Here is a 21,736-nt window from a genome sequence, read left to right on the forward strand (position 1 = left end):
TTAAGAGAACCAGATGAAACCTTGTTTACAGATGGGTGTTGTTAGAGACACCCCACAGATGGATTGAAAGCTGCCTATGCGGTGGTACGAAAAACTACAGGAGGATTTGAAGAAATCATTACAGGGACAGTGAGAGGAAAGGAGTCAGCACAACTCGCAGAACTACAGGGAATGATAGCAGCATTAGAATGGGCAGAAGGGAAGGAGGTCAATATATATACAGACTCGGCATATGTGGTAGGGACAATACAGGTTGAGCTTAGTCAATGGATTAGAAGTGGGTTTTTAACAGCAGCAATGACCCCAATTAAACACGAGAAGGACGTTCGGAAACTGGCTGAGGCCCTCCTGAAACCAAGGGCATTAGCAGTTCTTAAATGTAAAGGACATGATAGAACAGATACGATGGTGGCTCGGGGAAATCAGGAAGCGGACATGGCTGCAAAAAGGGCAGCAGGATACGGTCCTCAGTTTATTATGATACAGGCAGACAGAACAGCACATGACTTATTACCACCGTGTAGGGTAGAAGTAATAGTACAGGAACAAGCAAAGGCATCACCTCAGGAAAGGATGGTATGGGAGGAAAGGGGGGCAACCGAGGATCAAGGACTATGGAGATCGATAGACGGGAGGCCAGTTTTACCATCTGGACTCATGAAACCCCTCCTCGAGGAGGCGCATGGGCTAACACACTGTGGAAAGAAGCAGATGATAAGGTACTTGATACATTGGTGGCACCCCTTCCTGCCGGCGATGGTGGAGAACCATATTAGAGAGTGTGAGGTATGTATAACTTTCAATGTCAAGGCGACTGTAAAGCCACATGAAGGACAGTTCCCGTTACCTAAGTTACCAGGGCAGGAAATTGTATTTGATTATACGGACATGATTGAGAGGGTAAGTGGCTATCGATACCTCTTAGTAGCAGTAGATGTGTTCACAGGGTGGCCGGAGGCAATCCCTGCCAAAAGAGAAGATGCAAGGACGGTATGTAAATTCCTGATCAACCAGTATATTCCGAGACACGGATTTCCTAGAAAAATTAGGTCCAATAATGGAAGTCATTTTAAGAATAACGATCTACAGGAGGTAGAAGCAATGTTGGGATTGAAACATGCCTTTGGCGGTGTACCATCCATAATCCCAAGGGAAAGTGGAGAGGATGAACCAAACAATAAAAGGTAAGATCGGGAAAGTACACGCACGGACCAAACTAAATTGGGTGGATGCGTTGCCCCTGGCATTAATGTCAATAAGGAGTTCAGTAAGTTCTGTGACAGGATTTACTCCATATGAACTACAAACGGGGCACCAGTTTCCGGGACCAGGAGCCGGAATTCAGACTACGAAGAATGAGGTAAGTTCAATGGGATGCAAGCTTTATTATGATAAACTAATGGCTCTGGTGTCAGATTTTTCACAACAGGTCACAAGTCCCAACAGAGAAGGGGAAACACCGATACCTTCAGTCGCGGAGTGGGTTCTGCTAAAGGTCATCAAAAGAAAGTGGTCGGAGCCCAGGTGGACAGGACCCTACAGAGTGGTGGAGAGGACGTCCCACGCGGTTCGACTACAGGGAAAAGGCGAGACGTGGTATCATTGGAGTCAGTGAACAGCAACGGACCCACCAACACGGACACTGGAACAGATTCGAACAGAGATGACTGGGACTCTGTGAAGAAACCATGGACTAAGAACACTTAACGTCCCTTTTTAAAGAGACTATTGGACTACGGTGACTGTGTATCAGTGGTTGACGGTATAATCCATTTATTGGCATCAAAACAATGAAGGGAGCTGGGATGAATACTACGTGGGGACTATGGGTGATGTTGTTCCTAGCCCTTGAAGCATCTGGAGAAGGAAACAACTGTACAAAGGGTTTGTGGTCAGCCTGGGAGGCCCATAATGAACCGAAACAGTACTTTGCGGATTGGACTGACGTTTCTGAACACTGTGTTGGGGGCCCCCACTGGACTGAAGTGTGTTCATAATGGCCAAGTTTGTGAGGTTAAGTTTAACAAGGGGTCGGAGATGCCGGTCCTTGCAAAAAATCCTGAGGTCTTGGTCCCATAAGTTAACTGGTGGTTGGTCTCATGGTTGGTCTCATTTTCATGAGACCAAAAGGGGGACTGTTGGAATCTAGGGGTTAAAACATTATGAAAGAAATGATTAATTAATAAGTTTATATTTACTGCATGGTTCAGGGAAAAAGAGGAATGTGATTAAGTGGCAATCACAGCATGGAGCAAAGTTGGCTGAGCAAAATTGTCTGCTCCCAAATACAGGGAGAGAAAATGCATAAAACGGTTTAGGAGGAATGCTCAAACTGAGGAGGTGTTAAAGAGAACAGCAGAAATTGGCCAGACAGGGACAGAATGGTGATTAGAAATATCTGGGGATGAATTAATTTCTGATCCAATCAACAGGATAGTCTGGCTTGGAGGATTAAGATGGGAGTGCTACACCCCAGATATCTGCAAAACAGTAGATGACTTGTGATAACCCTTATGCAAAAAGATCTAGCAAAGGAAGACAACTTTTGTTCTGTATGATAATGAAATCTAGCAAAGGAAGCCAACTTTTGTTCTGTATGATAAGGTTGATCTATATAAACTGAGCCAACTGGACAATAGGGGTCAGTCTTGGGGAGTAGCTCACTGTGCAGGTGACCTATGAACTAACGATTGACCCAGAGCTCTGTTAAGTTTTATTCTTGTGCTGTGTAATAAATTGACTGTTGAACCGAATACCTTCTCCTATCACTTCATTCAAAGAACACGCATAGACTAAATTAAGAGTAAGGTAAAGCCAGAGTCCGACACTAGGGCACAGCATCAGCCAGCTGAAGAGGTGCAGGGTTTAGCTGATAAAGTGGCCTCTGGAAATATTCTAAGAGCATAGTCCAACCAAGCTCTTTAACAAATGAAGGAGTCTATTTTTCTAATATAAATGAAAAGCCTCTCTTTTTGTTAACATGAGCATGCAAAAGTACTGCCATGAATAATTTCTTCAAATATCTGATGGATTTATTTGGAAGGTGGAAACATGTTGGGTTTAACCTGTCTCAAATATTGTTTTTCTGAAATATATGGCAGCTGAAGCTGCTGCTTGGAATTACTGAAAGAATAATACCTGGTAAATTGGGTTTGTATTGGTAGTAGTTTTCAGGATACCCATGATTTTCTGTTTCTTCCATAACCAGTAGATCAGTGACCAATCTGGTGGTCCAGACTGAGCAATCAAGTACTTGGAGTCTGGAGAGAAGGCAATATTGATGAACTCTTGGGCTTGAAGATCATTCACACTAAGTGATTTTCTTTTTCTAGTCTGGTCATGCTGTACATCATATATGCTCACTGTGGCTTTTTCACCTTTTTCAGAACTGGCCAAATATCGCCGATTAGGACTCAAGGCAAGAGCCAGCATTCCTTGGCTTTTCTCAGAACCTGTATTTAATGGAATAAAGACAATAAGTTAATGTTTTTGAACAGTTAAGAATTGTGATATGGTACAGTTATATCAGAAGTAGAATTTTACATTTTTTCTTGAAGAAGCAAAATATGACATCAAGAGTCAGAAAGCACTGAAGAGCAGTAGATAATTGCTTGAGAATCCACACAGATCCAAATGTTTCCAGCAATTTCCCTTTTTATTTCAAGCACAGATTTGTTCACAATATTGCACATTAATCCTGCTGCAATACATCAAATTTCATGATACATGTTCATGACAATAAATTCTGATTCTGAGATTATATTGAAGCAAATTTTTTCCAATGTAAAAGTGAGCCATCCTCACTGCTGTGGTAGATGCCCTGAGTTCAGAAATATAGGGACATTTTCAGAATCAGAATTTATTGTCATAAATAAGTCATGAAATTCGGTGTTTTGTGCAGCATCATAATGCAAACATATTATAACCATCTTACGACATTACTATTATATATTAAAAAAATAACAATAATAGTATATGAAAAGTAAGGCCGTGTCTTTGGTTCATTGATTATTAGGAATCTGATGACAGTGGGGAAGAAGCTCTCCTTATGCCACTGAGTGCTTGTCTTTAGGCTCCCCGATGGTAGCAGAGTGAAGAGGGCATGGCCTGGGTGATGGGGGGTCTTTGAGGATAGAGGCTGCATTTTTAAGACGCCGCCTCATGTAAATGTCCTTGATGGAGTGAAGTCTGGTGCCTGTGATGTCGGAGGCCGAGTTAACAATTCTCTGGAGTTTATTCTTGTCCTGAAAGTTGTCGCCTCCATACCAAGGCAGTGATGCAACCAGCCAGAATGCTCCCCACCTGTAGAAGTTTACGAGAGTCTTCGGTGACATACCAAACCACCTCAGATACCTCACAAGTATAGCCGTGGGTGAGCCTTCTTTGTAACTGCATCAACGTGGAAGCTCCAGGACAGATCCTCAAAGATGTTGACACCCAGGAATTTGAAATTCTTGATCCTCTCTACTAATGAGCCCTTGATGAGGGCTGGGTCATGTTCTTAATTAAGGGAAGTTTGAACTATATGAACAAAAAGGATGACATTTTCTTTAAATGGCATTATTCTACCTAACTCTATGTTTAAAATGCACAAAATCCAGGTTGCAAATGGGAATTCACATGAATATGATAAGCATTGTGTGATAATGAAAAATACTAAATGATTTTTTTTTTAACTTGGAAAGCTCTACCTACAATTATGCTCTTTTATAGTTTTAGAGGTTACTTCTGCCAATGCTAGTAACAAAATATTACTGAATGCCAACATTATGCAACCCAAGTCATACAGAATTCATGCAAATACGTGAAAACTGCTGTCCAGTAGGTACTATCAATGAGTATTGATCTCAATCTCAAGATCAGTTAATCAAGATTTAATTTTCCAGGAGAATCAAAATAAAACAACAGATATTAGAAATTTGAAACAAAAATGGAAATATCTCAACAAGTCAAGCAGCATCTATGGAAAGAGAATCTGTTGACCCATTGTCCATGGCCCATTGTCAGAATTCATGCTAAATTCTAGATAATGAATAAAATTTTCTCCAAGATTAATTTCCACCCTGAACTTTTCAGTTTAATGCACAGTAATTTCATTGAGCAGAGGAGCAGGACACCACAAGTCTTTTTTACCCCAAAAAAATACAGGATACAAGCCTGAATTTCAGAATAAATTACAGGCTGTAGCTGTTTGTGAGTGAGAGCAGCAAAGAGACTGAGACAACAGGCTGGGAGTTCGAGTATCACACTGCTTTGATTTGAATTCCACGTTGTAGCCTTTAAACCTGTCTCCAGTCCCACCCCCAAAGTCCCTGCACTTGTGTAACAATGACACAAAGGCGTATGCGCCCTTTCGGTCTGGACCAGAAGAGACGGTCCCGCAATGCCATCCTCGCTGCGGCTGCCCTGCTGACCGCGTGTGAAAAATGGGGCCAGTTCGCCACTGCAAACATGTGCGTCACCACACAAAACACCCCCCCCCCACCCCAGAACTGGCACTGATGGTCTTGTGATGCATTGAAAGTGAGGTGTGCTGTTTCGGCCGCCGACCTCTACGCACTGGTGTGGGGACCTGTACTGGCTGGGCCTCTGCTTGGCCAAACCAAGTATGGGGCCTCTTCGTCCAGAATGTTGGCAGCTTCAACGAGACGGCACCTATGACTGCTGGTTCCATTGTGTTGAGCCTTCAGGATGTGGAGACTCATCGGGGTCACCAATGTAGTGGTTTGTGAGCGAGTGCAGCGAAGAGACTAAGACGACAGGCTGGGAGCTTGAGTATCACAACTGCTTTAATTCGATTTCTGCGCTTCAGCCTTTAAGCCTGTTTTTGGTCCTGTCGTCAACGTCCCGGCACTTGTGTCACAATGACGCAAGCGCATACACGACCTTCCGGTCTGGACCGGAAGAGATGGTCCCGCAGCGTCATCCTCGCAGCAGCTGCCCGGCTGACCACGCGTGATAAGCAGGGCCAGTTCGCTGATGCAAATGCGTGTCTCCACAAGGCCATAATAAATTTTGGAACTCACATAAAATATTTTTGACTTAAGATGCCATAAATACATTCTGATATTTTGATTGAATACTGACTTTCTTTAAGAGTAGTTGAACGTTGGATAATTTTTTAGTTTAAAAAAAAAGTCATTTAATGTTCTCATGTACAAAAATGCCTCTTACCTGTAATGAATTTCTGCCATTTTTGGTCAATGTTGTAACGCACATAGCCACTCCCAGAAGGAAATATTATGCTTTGATCATCCACATAAAAAACATTATTGACCACAGAGCCATGAAACCCAAAAATATGATGGGCATGAACCAGTGGAGTTGTCATGGTAGAATGTCAGATGAATCTCTCACTTTTAATATTGTTTCCTTCGCTCTACTTTCTTGGCATGGATCATTCAGAGAAACTACGTTTTCACTTCCCTAACACGCTCTTCCCTCTCTAAATGATGCATTCTCGCTCTCTCCATTCTTTATAAACTTTATTTTTTTCTGTATTTTTCTAACCCTTCTTACACTTTCTCAATACACTGTCACTTACTGTGAGAATGCTGTCACTCTAATTCTCATTCACTCTCCTGCTGTACACCTTTTTCATACAACTTTGTATCTCTCATAACTTCTCTCAAAGATAAAGTGAATCTTAATCTAGTAATCCTGTCTCATTCTCAATGCCTCAAGCCCCTCACTCACATCATCCCTCAACACTCTCTCCGCTTTTAACTGGCGATCTGCATTCAGTGCACACCACTTCTCTGTCTCCAACAGCCTTTTACACCCTCTGTTTCTTTGTCTCTTTACCTTAATTCATTACCTTATCGGGCTCTCTGCCTTAATTGATTACATTCTCCATCACTCCCTTCTGGCCTACAATGAATGTCTCTTTCCCCACCCACCTACCTTGAGCTAACACTATATGTTTCCCTCTATCTCTCTGATTCACACTTCTCCCCACATCATATCATTACTCACATTTCTCTTCACTCTATTTTAACAGTCGATTAAGTTTCCTTTTTTTGCTTTATCTCTCTACCTCTCACTGCCTGCTTATCTCTCTACCTCTCACTGCCTGCTTATCTCTCTACCTCTCACTGCCTGTTTCTATCTCTCTACCTCTCACTGCCTGCTTATCTCTCTACCCCTCACTGCCTGCTTATCTCTCTACCTCTCACTGCCTGTTTCTATCTCTCTACCTCTCACTGCCTGTTTATCTCTCTACCTCTCACTGCCTGTTTATCTCTCTACCTCTCACTGCCTGCTTATCTCTCTACCTCTCACTGCCTGCTTATCTCTCTACCTCTCACTGCCTGCTTATCTCTCTACCTCTCACTGCCTGTTTCTATCTCTCTACCTCTCACTGCCTGCTTATCTCTCTACCTCTCACTGCCTGCTTATCTCTCTACCTCTCACTGCCTGCTTATCTCTCTACCTCTCACTGCCTGTTTCTATCTCTCTACCTCTCACTGCCTGCTTATCTCTCTACCTCTCACTGCCTGCTTATCTCTCTACCTCTCACTGCCTGTTTATCTCTCTACCTCTCACTGCCTGCTTATCTCTCTACCTCTCACTGCCTGCTTATCTCTCTACCTCTCACTGCCTGTTTATCTCTCTACCTCTCACTGCCTGCTTATCTCTCTACCTCTCACTGCCTGCTTATCTCTCTACCTCTCACTGCCTGCTTATCTCTCTACCTCTCACTGCCTGCTTATCTCTCTACCTCTCACTGCCTGCTTATCTCTCTACCTCTCACTGCCTGCTTATCTCTCTACCTCTCACTGCCTGCTTATCTCTCTACCTCTCACTGCCTGCTTATCTCTCTACCTCTCACTGCCTGCTTATCTCTCTACCTCTCACTGCCTGTTTATCTCTCTACCTCTCACTGCCTGTTTATCTCTCTACCTCTCACTGCCTGCTTATCTCTCTACCTCTCACTGCCTGCTTATCTCTCTACCTCTCACTGCCTGTTTCTATCTCTCTACCTCTCACTGCCTGTTTCTATCTCTCACTGCCTATTTATCTCTCTCTCACTGCCTATGCATCTCTCTCCCTCGTTTCCCCCCATCACACACTGCTACACTGAATCCGCTTTTTCCGTGCTCTTGTAAATAACGCCGTAACCATGGATACTGGCCGGCCGGAAGCGCCTCAACCGGAAGCTCTTCCGCGACTCGCCTTGCACCCTGGGAGTTGTAGTTCGGGCAGGAGCAGGCGGATGACGGAAACCGGAGGCCGACGTCTCGGGGTATGTGTTTCTTTATCCCACCCCCCACCCCATCATGCCTTGGCTGTTCCATTAGTGATCATCAGACGGCAGGAAAGGTTTTTTTGCTCTTTGAAATAGTTGCACCAGTTTGCCATGTTTGTTGGTGCTGGTTCCAGAGCTGCGGAAGTCGGGAAGGCCAAATGTCACCCTGATAAACAAGCATGTTTTGGAAACAAAAGGCAACTCCGTTGAAAGGCAAAGAGGCAGCACAAAGTGCAATACTGCAAGCTAAAGAAAGGGGGGGTGGCAAAGAGAGAAAAGGGACAGAGGGGAGTGTAATAAATTGCAGAGAGGTGTTCCCAGAAAATGATATGAAAGAGTGTGTTAGAAATAGAAGTACCTTCACAGAATTTGCTCGAGACAAAAATTTAGAACAAAGAACATTTATTACAACTACAATGCAAAGTTGGGTGCTTCCCCTTACCCTGGGAATACACACATACACTGGGGCTCACCCAACTTTTATAGGAATACCCTCCCACTTTCATTCTTCTGCCCCCTGGATGGGTTTGGCATAGGCAATCCTTCCTGCCTACGTGCAGTTTCAGTATACTTGGAGGGCCAGGAGGTATCCTGTCGGTGTCCCATCATGTCATTATCCCCATTGTCCTTATTCACAACCTTGCCCTTGTCCCCATTCACACCTTTCCTACTCTCAGAGCTACACTCCCTTCATATGCAGAGTTCGCTAATCATGTCTAGGGTTTACTAATTTAATATGCATAACTTGATAAATCTGTGTAAGGCTTACTAATTATATATGTAGAACTTGGTACTTCTGTCTAGGGCTAGGAGACCCTTATCTCATCCAGACTACCTCAACTTCCTACATTCTATTATTCCTTACCTCTCCTTATTCATACGGCGGGCTCACTAGGCGAAAAGACTAGAAGATTCTTATCTTATATAGGCTGACTCTGCTTCCTGCATTCTAATTTCCATGCTTAGCCTGTTCATACTGGTTTAATCTATCACTCCACATGTCTGCACTAGTTTCCCCATCTTTCATATTTTTATGTCAAGTTTCCTCATCTCTCACAATCCTCTCTTCTTTTAGATCAGTGATACTGATCTCTCAAAAAGATCAGTGTTACTGATCTCTCACAATCCTCACTTCTCTTTTAGATCAGTGTCACTGATTTGTCAAATGAAATGTGCTATTGCCAAAGTTGGTCTTTCTCCCAGCGGGTCAATAAACAAATTGCAGTGTCATTAGCATCCATTTGGGAAACACACACCCCTTGGGTTATAGAAATAGGGGTCTGCAAAATCATGAAATGAATACCAGTCTTTAGGTAGGGGAGCACCACACTGACCAGAATAGTGAGTCCTGCTGCTATAAGGCCTGTGAGTATCAGGCTCCAGTTCTCAGTAAAAAGTCTAGTCCATCCCACATCAGTCCAAGGTTGTCAAGTCTGAACATGGGAATGGGAAGATTTTTGTAACAAACGATTTAAATGCCCAGCAGCTTTAGTATTCTGGAGCTGTTTACTTTGTTGACAATTGGAACTCCCCTTACAGTGGTGGTATTTAACATTTGGAATGGCTGTGTAACCCAAAGGATGCTTTAGAATAGCACAGGTTGGGAGGGGTGTTTCTTGTAACATAATCTGTGAGTTGTAGCCTGCCTGCGAACATTAGCATATGTATCAACTCTCTCTCTGCCACATGTACAATCCTGACAATTATCTTGTCTGCCTTTGTGCCCACATCTGCTTTGTGCTAAATGTTTAAAACTGATCTTGTTAATATCTGCAGAGACCAAAATACCATTAAAATCATCATATTGAGAGGTGTTCTGTTCCCCTGGTCCACATTTGAAATCTATATTAACCCCTACCTTACTATGATCGTACCCTATATCTATGACCTGTCTACATTCTAAAGTAAAATACTGGCCATCTATGCTGCCCCTATTCCAGGAGGACTTAATACATTTTGGATACTTCAGTGATGTCCCAGAATTTGGGAGGCAATAATTAAACAGTACAATAAATAATAAAAACAACATTACAAGACTTTTTCCCGGCGTAGTGTAACTTTCAAGTCAGGATGAAGGACTGCACGCCAGGTGGAGGGTGGATTTTGAATATCTGTAGTCTGTGGTTCAGCAGCTCGTTTGATTTGTTGGATGTGGTTCCAACCCTTTTCTTTCGTTCGTACAGCGGTGTCTGTAATCAAAAGTACACAGTAGGGGCCATCCCAGACAGGTTTTAGTTGTGCATCTTGCCAAGCTTTAACAAATACCCAATCACCAGGTTTAATAGAATGAATTGGATACTCCAGGGGGGGAGTTTGAGCTAGTAAACCCTTCTGTTTTAAGTCAAGGAGCGAAGCAGACAGTTCCTGTAAATATTTAGAGATATATTGGTCATTAGATACAGCAATGAGCTCTCCGAACCCTTCTCCATTAACAATGGCGTGAAGCAAGGCTGTGTTCTCGCACCAACCCTCTTTTCAATCTTCTTCAGCATGATGCTGAACCAAGCCATGAAAGACCCCAACAATGAAGACGCTGTTTACATCCGGTACCGCACGGATGGCAGTCTCTTCAATCTGAGGCGCCTGCAAGCTCACACCAAGACACAAGAGAAACCTGTACGTGAACTACTCTTTGCAGACGATGCCGCTTTAGTTGCCCATTCAGAGCCAGCTCTTCAGCGCTTGACGTCCTGTTTTGCGGAAACTGCCAAAATGTTTGGCCTTTTAGTCAGCCTGAAGAAAACTGAGGTCCTCCACCAGCCAGCTCCCCACCATGACTACCAGCCCCCCCACATCTCCATCGGGCACACAAAACTCAAAACGGTCAACCAGTTTACCTATCTCGGCTGCACCATTTCATCAGATGCAAGGATCGACAATGAGATAGACAACAGACTCGCCAAGGCAAATAGCGCCTTTGGAAGGCTACACAAAAGAGTCTGGAAAAACAACCAACTGAAAAACCTCACAAAGATAAGCGTATACAGAGCCGTTGTCATACCCACACTCCTGTTCGGCTCCGAATCATTGGTCCTCTACCGGCACCACCTACGGCTCCTAGAACGCTTCCACCAGCGTTGTCTCCGCTCCATCCTCAACATCCATTGGAGCGCTTACACCCCTAACGTCGAAGTACTCGAGATGGCAGAGGTCGACAGCATCGAGTCCACGCTGCTGAAGATCCAGCTGCGCTGGATGGGTCACGTCTCCAGAATGGAGGACCATCGCCTTCCCAAGATCGTGTTATATGGCGAGCTCTCCACTGGCCACCGTGACAGAGGTGCACCAAAGAAAAGGTACAAGGACTGCCTAAAGAAATCTCTTGGTGCCTGCCACATTGACCACCGCCAGTGGGCTGATAACGCCTCAAACCGTGCATCTTGGCGCCTCACAGTTTGGCGGGCAGCAACCTGCTTTGAAGAAGACCGCAGAGCCCACCTCACTGACAAAAGGCAAAGGAGGAAAAACCCAACACCCAACCCCAACCAACCAATTTTCCCTTGCAACCGCTGCAATCGTGTCTGCCTGTCCCGCATCGGACTTGTCAGCCACAAACGAGCCTGCAGCTGACGTGGACTTTTTACCCCCTCCATAAATCTTCGTCCGCGAAGCCAAGCCAAAGAAAAAAATTGGTCATTAGCCTCAGGGATGGGAGTATCAGTGTGGAATCCCATGTAAGGAAGACCAAACATCATCTCATATGGTGAGACAGCAAGGTCTTTACGAGGAGCTGTGCGAATCCTGATTAAAGCTAAGGGTAAGCATTTAATCCAGGAGAGGCCAGTTTCCTCATGAAGTCGAGTGAGCTGATATTTCAAAGTCTGATTCATTCGCTCAACCCGGCCCGAACTCTGGGGGTGCTATGGGGTATGGAGCTGCCAGTCAATGCCCAATCTTTTACAAACCCCCTGGAGTACCCGAAAAGTAAAGTGTGTACCACGATCCAAGTCAATGGTCTGGATCATCCCATACTGTGGAATCACAGAATCCAGCAGTACTCTGATAACGGTGCTAGCACGATCATTCGGGGTCGGGAAAGCCTCAACCCATCGCGTGAAATGATCAACCATCACCAGCAGGTACTTGTAAACACCTATCTTTGGTAACTCTGTGAAATCCACTTGTATCCGTTGGAAAGGGCGTACAGCGATATCATGACCGCCAGGCATTACCTGGCGCATTACTTTCTTATTAATTTTCTGACAAATTAGGCACCCCTGAGTACTCTGCTTGGCTATAGTGTATACGCCCGAACAATGAAAGGAGCGTACAAAAGTGTCAAGTGCCTGGGCTCCCCAGTGTGTCTGTTGGTGGAGCTGATCAAACATTTGCTGTGCCAATGCTTTGTTCAGCACTTGGCCTCCTTTGTCTGTCCACCACAACCCATCACTAGTTTGACGCATCCCCTGATCCCTCATATCAACCTCCTCTTCTCGTGAAAAGATGGGAGTCTTTTTAAGCTCCTGTGGGATGGGGAGTAACAGCTGCATGTCCACTTTCGCAGTGAGCGCTGCCTGTTTAGCAGCTGCATCTGCCTGTCTGTTGCCCTGTGCTTCAGGGCTGTCACCAGTTTGATGGCCCCGTACATGGACCACAGCTATTTCCTCAGGTAACGTCAGAGCCTCCAAGGATTGGGCAATTAGGTTCTCATGCATCAATTTCTGTCCTTTTCCCGCTATCATTCCCCGTTCCTTCCAGATTCTCCCAAAGGTGTGCACTACCCCAAAAGCATATTTTGAATCTGTGTAGATTGTGCCCACCTTATTTTCCAGACCTTGGAGAACTCGACAGAGGGCATATAATTTGCAAGACTGGGCTGACCAGTGACCGGGAATGCGACCGGCTTCAATAACTACCCCCTCATTCCCATCCACTATACTATATCCGCTATAGCGAGTGCCATCAATACAGCGGGAAGAGCCATCAATAAACCACCGTTCTCCCTCCTGTAAAGGCTCATCACTCAAATCTTCTCTAATCTTAGTCTGCAGGTCTATCACCTCCAAACATATATGCTCTAACTCATTGATGGTGTTGGCAGAGCTTGGAGAGACTAAAAAGGCTGCTGGATTATGTTCTCTACTTGTAGTCAGAGTTAGATCATCCCTATCCATCAAGATCGCTTCGTATTTCAAAATTCTAGAATCTGTAAGCCACCTACCAGCACGCTGTAACAGAATATTGCGAACGGTGTGAGGAGTGTGCACTATCATTGGGGCACCAAATGTAATTTTTCGCCTTCTTCAACTAAAATAGCAGTGGCTGCGATAGCTTGAACACATTCTGGCCAACCACGACAAACAGGATCCAAAACTTTTGAGAGAATAGCAACTGGCTGCCTGCAGCCTGCCCTTTCTTGTGTTAAATCACTGGTTGCTACACCCCCTTTCGCGTTAGTATAAAGGTCAAAAGACTTATTAAGGTTGGGTAAAGCCAACACTGGGGCACTAATAAGGCGCTGTTTCACCAAGTTAAAATTATTAATCTCTTCTTCCGTCCAAACAAGCGCTTCGCCCCCTAGAATCGCGAGTTTATCGTAAAGGAATCGAACTAGATTAGAATAATTTTCTATCCAAATTCTACAGTATCCCACTAGACCAAGGAATTTCCTGAGTTCTTGGGCATTCTTAGGAGGTGGGATCTGTAGAATACCTTGTATCCTTTCTGGACTGATCTTTCTGGTTCCCTGACTTATCAAATGACCCAGGTATTTAACCTCTGTTTGTACGAATTGTAATTTGGATTCACTCACCCTGAGACCCTTCTTTTCGAGAAAATTCAAAAGTGCAATGGTATATAGTTTAGCTGATTCATACGTTCTTCCCATAATTAATAAATCTTCTGCATATTGAATTAACTGACAACTCTCTTTCCGAGGAGCCTCCTCTAATATTTGTTCTAGGACCTGGCCAAATAAGTTTGGTGATTCCGTAAAGCCCTGAGGGAGTACGGTCCACCTGTATTGATTTTTACGTCCCGTAAAAGGATTCTCCCATTCAAAAGCAAACATATCTCTGCTCTCTGTTGCTAACGGGCAGGTCCAGAAAGCATCCTTGAGATCAATCACACTAAACCATTTACTATGGGGATCGATTTTACCCATTATTGTGTATGGATTAGGTACGACAGGGTGACGGGTGAGAATAATTTTGTTTAGTTCCCTCAAGTCCTGTACTAATCTATAGATACCGTCTGGTTTTTGGACGGGTAAGATTGGGGTATTAAAAGGTGACATACAAGGTTCTAGAATGCCATCTTTCACCAATTGTTCAATTACTGGCTGCAGCCCCTTTCGGTCAGCCATTGGAATGGGATACTGCTTTCGCCTAATAATCTGCTCAGGATCTTTTAAGGTAACTCGTAGGGGAGGGATATCTAACACTCCTCTATTGCCTCTTCCTGCCCATACTCCAGGATTTATGAGTTCCCGATCCTCCTCACTTAATACATATAGTTGAACCCCAATACCTGATTCTTGTGGTCTGGTGCCGATAGCCAATTGATCTTGTAAATCCCGTCCCAGCAAACAAACTCCAGCTTGGGGAACTAGTAAGAGATCCTCCGTTATAACCTTTTCTCCCATCTGTATCCTAACATCTCTTAATATAGGGACCGGGAAATCTCTTCCCCCTACCCCCGAAATCATTACTGTCCCTTCTATCCTCACACCCTCGGGTGGGTGTAATATACTAGACCGGACTGCCCCAGAATCTACTAAGAATATCATCCTATCACTGTGGGGTCCTATGCTTAAATTTACCAGTGGTTCTCCATGCAGCCCCACAGTGTGTATTGACTGAGAACTGTGACTCTCCTATTCATAGTCTGTTTCCATCAGGGCATACGATCGCGTCTCCCTGGCTCGCATGGGGCACTCTCTCTTGAAGTGTCCCTCCTTGTTACAATAGTAGCAGACCATTGTTCCCATTTCCCAATTCCTAGTTGGGTCTCCCCAGGGTCCCGGGAATGGTCGGCATCCCTGGGATCCTCCTCTACTCCTTTCTCTACTCTGGACCCTATTTCCCCACCCCTGGCTCTCCTCCCAATGCCCAGGAGCTGGCACAAAGTCCCTACCTTTTCCTTGCCGTCCCTCCACAGCTCCCTTAAATGCCTGCATTAAAATCTTAGCCTTTCCCTTCTGCTTATCCTCAGATCTCTGTACAAAGGCTTTTTGCGCAATTTGTAGAAGCTGGGTTATTCCCTGCTCATGCCAATTCTCAGTTTTCTGTAATTTCCTCCTTATGTCTGGGGCTGAATTTGTAACGAAACTTGTTAATACTAATTGTTCCCCTGCTGGGGATTCTATATCCAGACCCCCATATTGCTGTATAGCCGTACGCAATCTATTCAAAAATGCCGAGGGGGTCTCCTCGGGTCCCTGAGGAACTTCGAATGCCTTTTTAAAGTTCTGTCCCTTCGGAACAGATTCCCTGATTCCTTTAATCAGATTAGCCCTATACTCTTCCATTAATACCCGACCATCATTGGTATTTTTATCCCAATTAGGTCTAGCCAAGGGGAATTTAGCTTCTCGAGGTACCGCATCTGGTCCCCCTTGGTGATCTCGATCCCAGACTCTAATCCCTGCCTGGCGAATCATTCCACGCTCATCCAGGGTAAACAGAGTCCTAAATATAGCCGTTAATTCATCCCATGTATACATATTCGGTCCCAACAATTGATCCAATTGTTCAGCGCATCCCTGGGGATCCTCTATCAGGGAAATCATTTCCCTCTTAAAATTACGCACCTCCGTACTGGTCAAGGGCACATTTACAAAACTGAGAACCCCCTCCCACGGGAATCTCCCGCAGGGGTCTCATCCAGCTAACTTCTAGCTTATTATTTCTGAAATCCTGCTCTTCAGAAACTGACTCACAGTATCCTGCCCTTTCTTCCAGTAGGTTCTCACTCTGCTCAAAATTAACCTTGCCTCTGTCTCTCGTCGACCGTGGAGGCAATCTAATACTTTGCGAACGGGTTAATATGCCACTCCTATTCTCTTCTCCTTTTGTTAGTTGCGGGGGAGGAGGGGAAGGTGCGGAAGGATAGAGCACAGGAGTGGGGGGGGGATAGATAGGAGCTGGTAAAGGAGGGGCATAGGGTGGAGGAAGGGAATGTAACACATCCCATCCTTGCGTTTCAGGTACAAGGGGTTCCTCATCCCTCTTGTCCTCACTTCTCTTTTCGTTCAAGACCAGTTGGTCAACCGATCCCCTGAGCCAGCAGGCAGCATATTCCCTGCTTTCAATGTTATCCCTTTGATTCTTATACAGCCAGATGTTCAGTTCCTGACACATCCAGTCATCCTCGGATCCGAGCCTCGGCCAATATACCGAGCTCCCTTTAATAGGGCTTTTAACCCATTCCAGACAACAGTACTTAATCATGATAAGTTTGTCTTTTCCCCGGGTTCTCCCCGAACCCCAGTCAGATAACATTACTCCTAACGGACTCTCTTTGGTTATCTGATCATCCAATCCTTCACTAGGATTCTCTTTCTTACTGCCCATACCTCCCATACTGACAGGTATAAAAATTTCTCTTACCAGATCCAGTAGCTACTCTTATCGCGCTTCCTTAACGTTCTCCCGTTGTTTGTTCTGAATGCCTCTTCTCGGATATCACTCGATTCTTCCACTGACCAGCCACCCGTCGTCTGTGAGTCCAGCTGAATCAGCTGGGGTGCACCTACTCTCGTCGTCGGGCACTCTGTCAGTGGAGGGAGTGGGGTCCCGGACGAGTCCCCATTTGTTAGAAATAGAAGTACCTTACCAGAAATTGCTCGAGACAAAAATTGAGAACAAAGAACATTTATTATTTCTTCTTTGGCTTGGCTTCGCAGACGAAGATTTATGGAGGGGGTAAAATGTCCACGTCAGCTGCAGGCTCGTTTGTGGCTGACAAGTCCAATGCGGGACAGGCAGACACGGTTGCAGCGGTTGCAGGGGAAAATTGGTTGGTTGGGGTTGGGTGTTGGGTTTTTTCTCCTTTGCCTTTTGTCAGTGAGGTGGGCTCTGCGGTCTTCTTCAAAGGAAGTTGCTGCCCGCCAAACTGTGAGGCGCCAAGATGCACGGTTTGAGGCGATATCAGCCCACTGGCACCAAGAGATTTCTTTAGGCAGTCCTTGTACCTCTTCTCTGGTGCACCTCTGTCACGGTGGCCAGTGGAGAGCTTGCCATATAACACGATCTTGGGAAGGCGATGGTCCTCCATTCTGGAGACGTGATCCACCCAGCGCAGCTGGATCTTCAGCAGCGTGGACTCGATGCTGTCGACCTCTGCCATCTCGAGTTCTTCGACGTTAGGGATGAAAGCGCTCCAATGAATGTTGAGGATGGAGCGGAGACAATGCTGGTGGAAGCATTCTAGGAGCCGTAGGTGATGCCGGTAGAGGACCCATGATTCGGAGCCGAACAGGAGTGTGGGTATGGCAACGGCTCTGTATACGCTTATCTTTGTGAGGTTTTTCAGTTGGTTGTTTTTCCAGACTCTTTTGTGTAGTCTTCCAAAGGCGCTATTTGCCTTGGCGAGTCTGTTGTCTATCTCGTTGTCGATCCTTGCATCTGATGAAATGGTGCAGCCAAGATAGGTAAACTGGTTGACCGTTTTGAGTTTTGTGTGCCCGATGGAGATGTGGGGAGGCTGGTAGTCATGGTGGGGAGCTGGCTGGTGGAGGACCTCAGTTTTCTTCAGGCTGACTAAAAGGCCAAACATTTTGGCAGTTTCCGCAAAACAGGACGTCAAGCGCTGAAGAGCTGGCTCTGAATGGGCAACTAAAGCGGCATCGTCTGCAAAGAGTAGTTCACGGACAAGTTTCTCTTGTGTCTTGGTGTGAGCTTGCAGGCGCCTCAGATTGAAGAGACTGCCATCCGTGCGGTACCGGATGTAAACAGCGTCTTCATTGTTGAGGTCTTCTATGGCTTGGTTCAGCATCATGCTGAAGAAGATTGAGAAGAGGGTTGGTGCGAGAACACAGCCTTGCTTCACGCCATTGTTAATGGAGAAGGGTTCAGAGAGCTCATTGCTGTATCTGACCCGACCTTGTTGGTTTTCGTGCAGTTGGATAATCATGTTGAGGAACTTTGGGGGGTATCCGATGCGATCTAGTATTTGCCAAAGCCCTTTCCTGCTCACGGTGTCGAAGGCTTTGGTGAGGTCAACAAAGGTGATGTAGAGTCCTTTGTTTTGTTCTCTGCACTTTTCTTGGAGCTGTCTGAGGGCAAAGACCATGTCAGTAGTTCCTCTGTTTGCGCGAAAGCCGCATTGTGATTCTGGGAGAATATTCTCGGCGACACTAGGTATTATTCTATTTAGGAGAATCCTAGCGAAGATTTTGCCTGTAATGGAGAGCAGCGTGATTCCCCTGTAGTTTGAGCAGTCTGATTTCTCTCCTTTGTTTTTGTACAGGGTGATGATGGTGGCATCACGAAGGTCCTGAGGCAGTTTTCCTTGGTCCCAACAAAGCTTGAAAAACTCATGCAGTTTGACATGCAGAGTTTTGTCGCCAGCCTTCCAGACCTCTGGGGGGATTCCATCCATACTTGCTGCTTTGCCACTTTTCAGTTGTTCGATTGCCTTATATGTCTCATTCTGGGTGAGTACCTCATCCAGCTCTAGCCTTAGGGGCTGTTGAGGGAGCTGGAGCAGGGCGGAATCTTGGACTGAGCGGTTGGCACTGAAAAGAGATTGGAAGTGTTCTGACCATCGGTTGAGGATGGAGATCTTGTCGCTGAGGAGGACTTTGCCGTCTGAGCTGCGCAGCGGGCTTTGGACTTGGGGTGAGGAGGCGTACACAGCCTTTAGAGCCTCGTAGAAACCCCTGAAGTCGCCAATGTCTGCGCTGAGCTGGGTTCGCTTGGCGAGGCTAGTCCACCACTCATTTTGGATCTCCCGGAGTTTGCGCTGAAGATGGCTGCATGCGCGACGGAAGGCTTGTTTCTTCTCTGGACAGGACGGCTTTGTAAGGTGAGCCTGGTGGGCAGCTCGCTTCTTTGCCAGCAGCTCCTGGATTTCCTGGCTGTTTTCGTCGAACCAGTCTTTGTTTTTCCTGGAGGAGAAGCCCAGCACCTCTTCAGTGGATTGCAGTATGGTAGTCTTCAACTGATCCCAGAGGGTTTCAGGGGACGGGCCCGTGACAACAATGCAAAGTTGGGTGCTTCCCCTTACCCTGGGAATACACACATACACTGGGGCTCACCCAACTTTTATACAGTGAATTTCAGTATAGGAATACCCTCCCCCTTACATTCTTCTGCCTCCTGGATGGGTTTGGCATTAGGCAATCCTTCCTGCCTACGTGCAGTTTCTGTGAACTTGGAGGACCAGGGTATCCTGTCGGTGTCTCATCATGTCATTATCCTCATTGTCCTTATTCACAACCTTGCCCTTGTCCCCATTCTCAAAGCTACAGTCTCTTCATATGCAGAGTTCACTAATCCTGTCTAGGGTTTACTAATTTAATATGCATAACTTGATAAATCTGTGTAAGGCTTACTAATTATATATGTAGAACTTGGTACTTCTGTCTAGGGCTAGGAGACCCTTATCTCACCCAGACTACCTCAACTTCCTACATTCTATTATTCCTTACCTCTCCTTATCTTATTCATATGGTGGGCTCACTGATCCTGTCAAAAAGACTAGAAGGTTCTTATCTTACATAGGCTGACTCTGCTTCCTGCATTCTAATTTCCATGCTTAGCCTGTTCATACTGGTTTAATCCATCACTCCACATGTCTGCACTAGTTTCCCCATCTTTCATATTTTGATGTCAAGTTTCCTCAGCTCTCACAAGAGGGTGTAAAAAGGCTGCTGGAAACAGGCAGGTGGTGTGATAGAGAGAGAGAGAGAGAGGAGAGAGAGAGAGAAAGAGAGAGAAAGTCGTTGTGTACAAAATATAGACAACAAAAAGGAAGACATTTTCTTTAAATAACATTATTCTACCCAACTCTATGTTTAAAATGCACAAAATCCAGGTTGCAAATGGGAATTCACATGAATATGATAAGCATTGTGTGATAATGAAAAATACTAAATGATTTTTGTTTAACTTGGAAAGCTCTATCTACAATTATGCTCTTTTATATGTGCTGATTGACGATTCTAGTGGGTGAAGTCATAATTTCATCTCCCCACATCTGGGAAGAGTAGAGTATGTCACAGGACATCAGGCATAAATATATAATCTTCAAGAAAGGATTCAACACCAAATCCAGTATCTGCAGAGCTCTCCCTCCCTCTCCACCAGTGGCCTCAGATCTGACCCCTGAGTTCTTTTTCCCAGTTAAGGGCCTGAAGTGTCATCTGCTGAATGTTTCCTGCAATTTCTGTTTTGCTTTGAATTTACAGTATCTGCACCTTTTCGATTTTAATTTTCTGAATAACAGGATGGATTCCACTTTCTAGACACACAACGGGCAAAAATTTCAATTACAAGAGAAATAGAGGCAGCAGCAATGACCAGAATGTGAATGTCCCTCTCAGCACGGCTCACGTCCCCGGGACCAGAGCTCCTGCGTAACCAGGTACACAAGGCCGAACCCCTGGTCGAGTAGGTCTTCCTCCTACACACGAACCACAACTACGCCTATGTTAGGTTCGGCAGTGGCAGGGAGGACACCATCTCAACCAGGGACCTGGGACCAGCAGGAGCACCCACCACTCCATGACATCCTTCAGCCCAGGACGACACCGACCAGGCATACATCCTTGACCGCCAGGGGCACGCTTCAGCCCTGGGGGACGAACCAGCCCCCCCCCCCACCCATCCAATACAACTCTCACACGTCGACCCTGGCCCCCTTGGCCACCCCTCCCGCGTGGCACTACATCAGTCACACAGACCCCTGCCACCAGCCCCCCACACTTCCCCTCTGACCAGTGACCAGGAGCCAGTCCTACGACGGTCACGAATACCCCGGTGGCCGCAGGAACGGCTCAATTTGTAAATATTGTATTTTGTATAGTGGGTACAATTTCTTGTTACTGCCATCCACCCCCCGGGACAATTTTAAAGAAGGGGGTGAATGTGGTGGTACACCACCGGCCTATTGCAGGGGGCAACCTCTGTACCTACAGGAGTGTAAGGGGACAGGTCAAGACCTGGCCGGCTGTCAATCAGTCAGCCTGAATGGATCAGGCCCCACCCGGTCGGGTGTCAATCACCCTCCAGGATATAAGCCTGCGCCGGCCTCCCGAAGTCTCACTCGGAGTTACTGCAGCTACAGCCAGCCTGGCTCTGTGGAAGTCTTTGTGGATTAAAGCCTGTTGTATAGTCTTTACCTTGTGTGTGTCTGATTCTGGCTAACAATGCATAAAAAAACCATCTTTTCTGTCAATCAAGAGGGACTGTGGTGAATTCTTATCAAATTTAGCTGCATGTGGGAATTCAGATGACTTTTACATATTGAAGACATTGATCTAAAATCAATGTAGATTTTTATCAAGCAAAGCCATGCACTTTAATTTAGACATGCATACAACAG

The 21,736-nt window shown here is 45.6% G+C and overlaps 1 protein-coding gene and 1 long non-coding RNA gene across 3 annotated transcripts in view; one reads left to right on the plus strand and one right to left on the minus strand.

Annotated features, from left to right (window-relative positions):
• Positions 1-7,555, minus strand: part of cfap57 (cilia and flagella associated protein 57) — a 126,566-nt gene extending 119,011 nt beyond the window's left edge. For both annotated transcript variants that reach the window (XM_069939030.1, XM_069939029.1), the window contains exons 1-2: positions 6,175-7,555; positions 3,139-3,452 (exon numbers count right to left, since the gene is read on the minus strand). In XM_069939030.1, coding sequence (XP_069795131.1) covers positions 3,139-3,452; positions 6,175-6,331 — 471 coding nt within the window. In that variant the 5' untranslated portion in view covers positions 6,332-7,555. The remainder of the gene's footprint in view (positions 1-3,138; positions 3,453-6,174) is intronic.
• Positions 7,556-8,108: 553 nt separating this feature from the next.
• On the plus strand, positions 8,109-21,528 carry LOC138763962 (uncharacterized). The gene is made up of 2 exons (XR_011357922.1): positions 8,109-8,245; positions 20,639-21,528. It is a non-coding gene; the product is annotated as an uncharacterized lncRNA (long non-coding RNA).
• Positions 21,529-21,736: the final 208 nt, after the last annotated feature.

This window comes from Narcine bancroftii, chromosome 5 (genome assembly GCF_036971445.1).
Source record: "Narcine bancroftii isolate sNarBan1 chromosome 5, sNarBan1.hap1, whole genome shotgun sequence".
Taxonomy (NCBI): Eukaryota; Metazoa; Chordata; class Chondrichthyes; order Torpediniformes; family Narcinidae; genus Narcine; species Narcine bancroftii.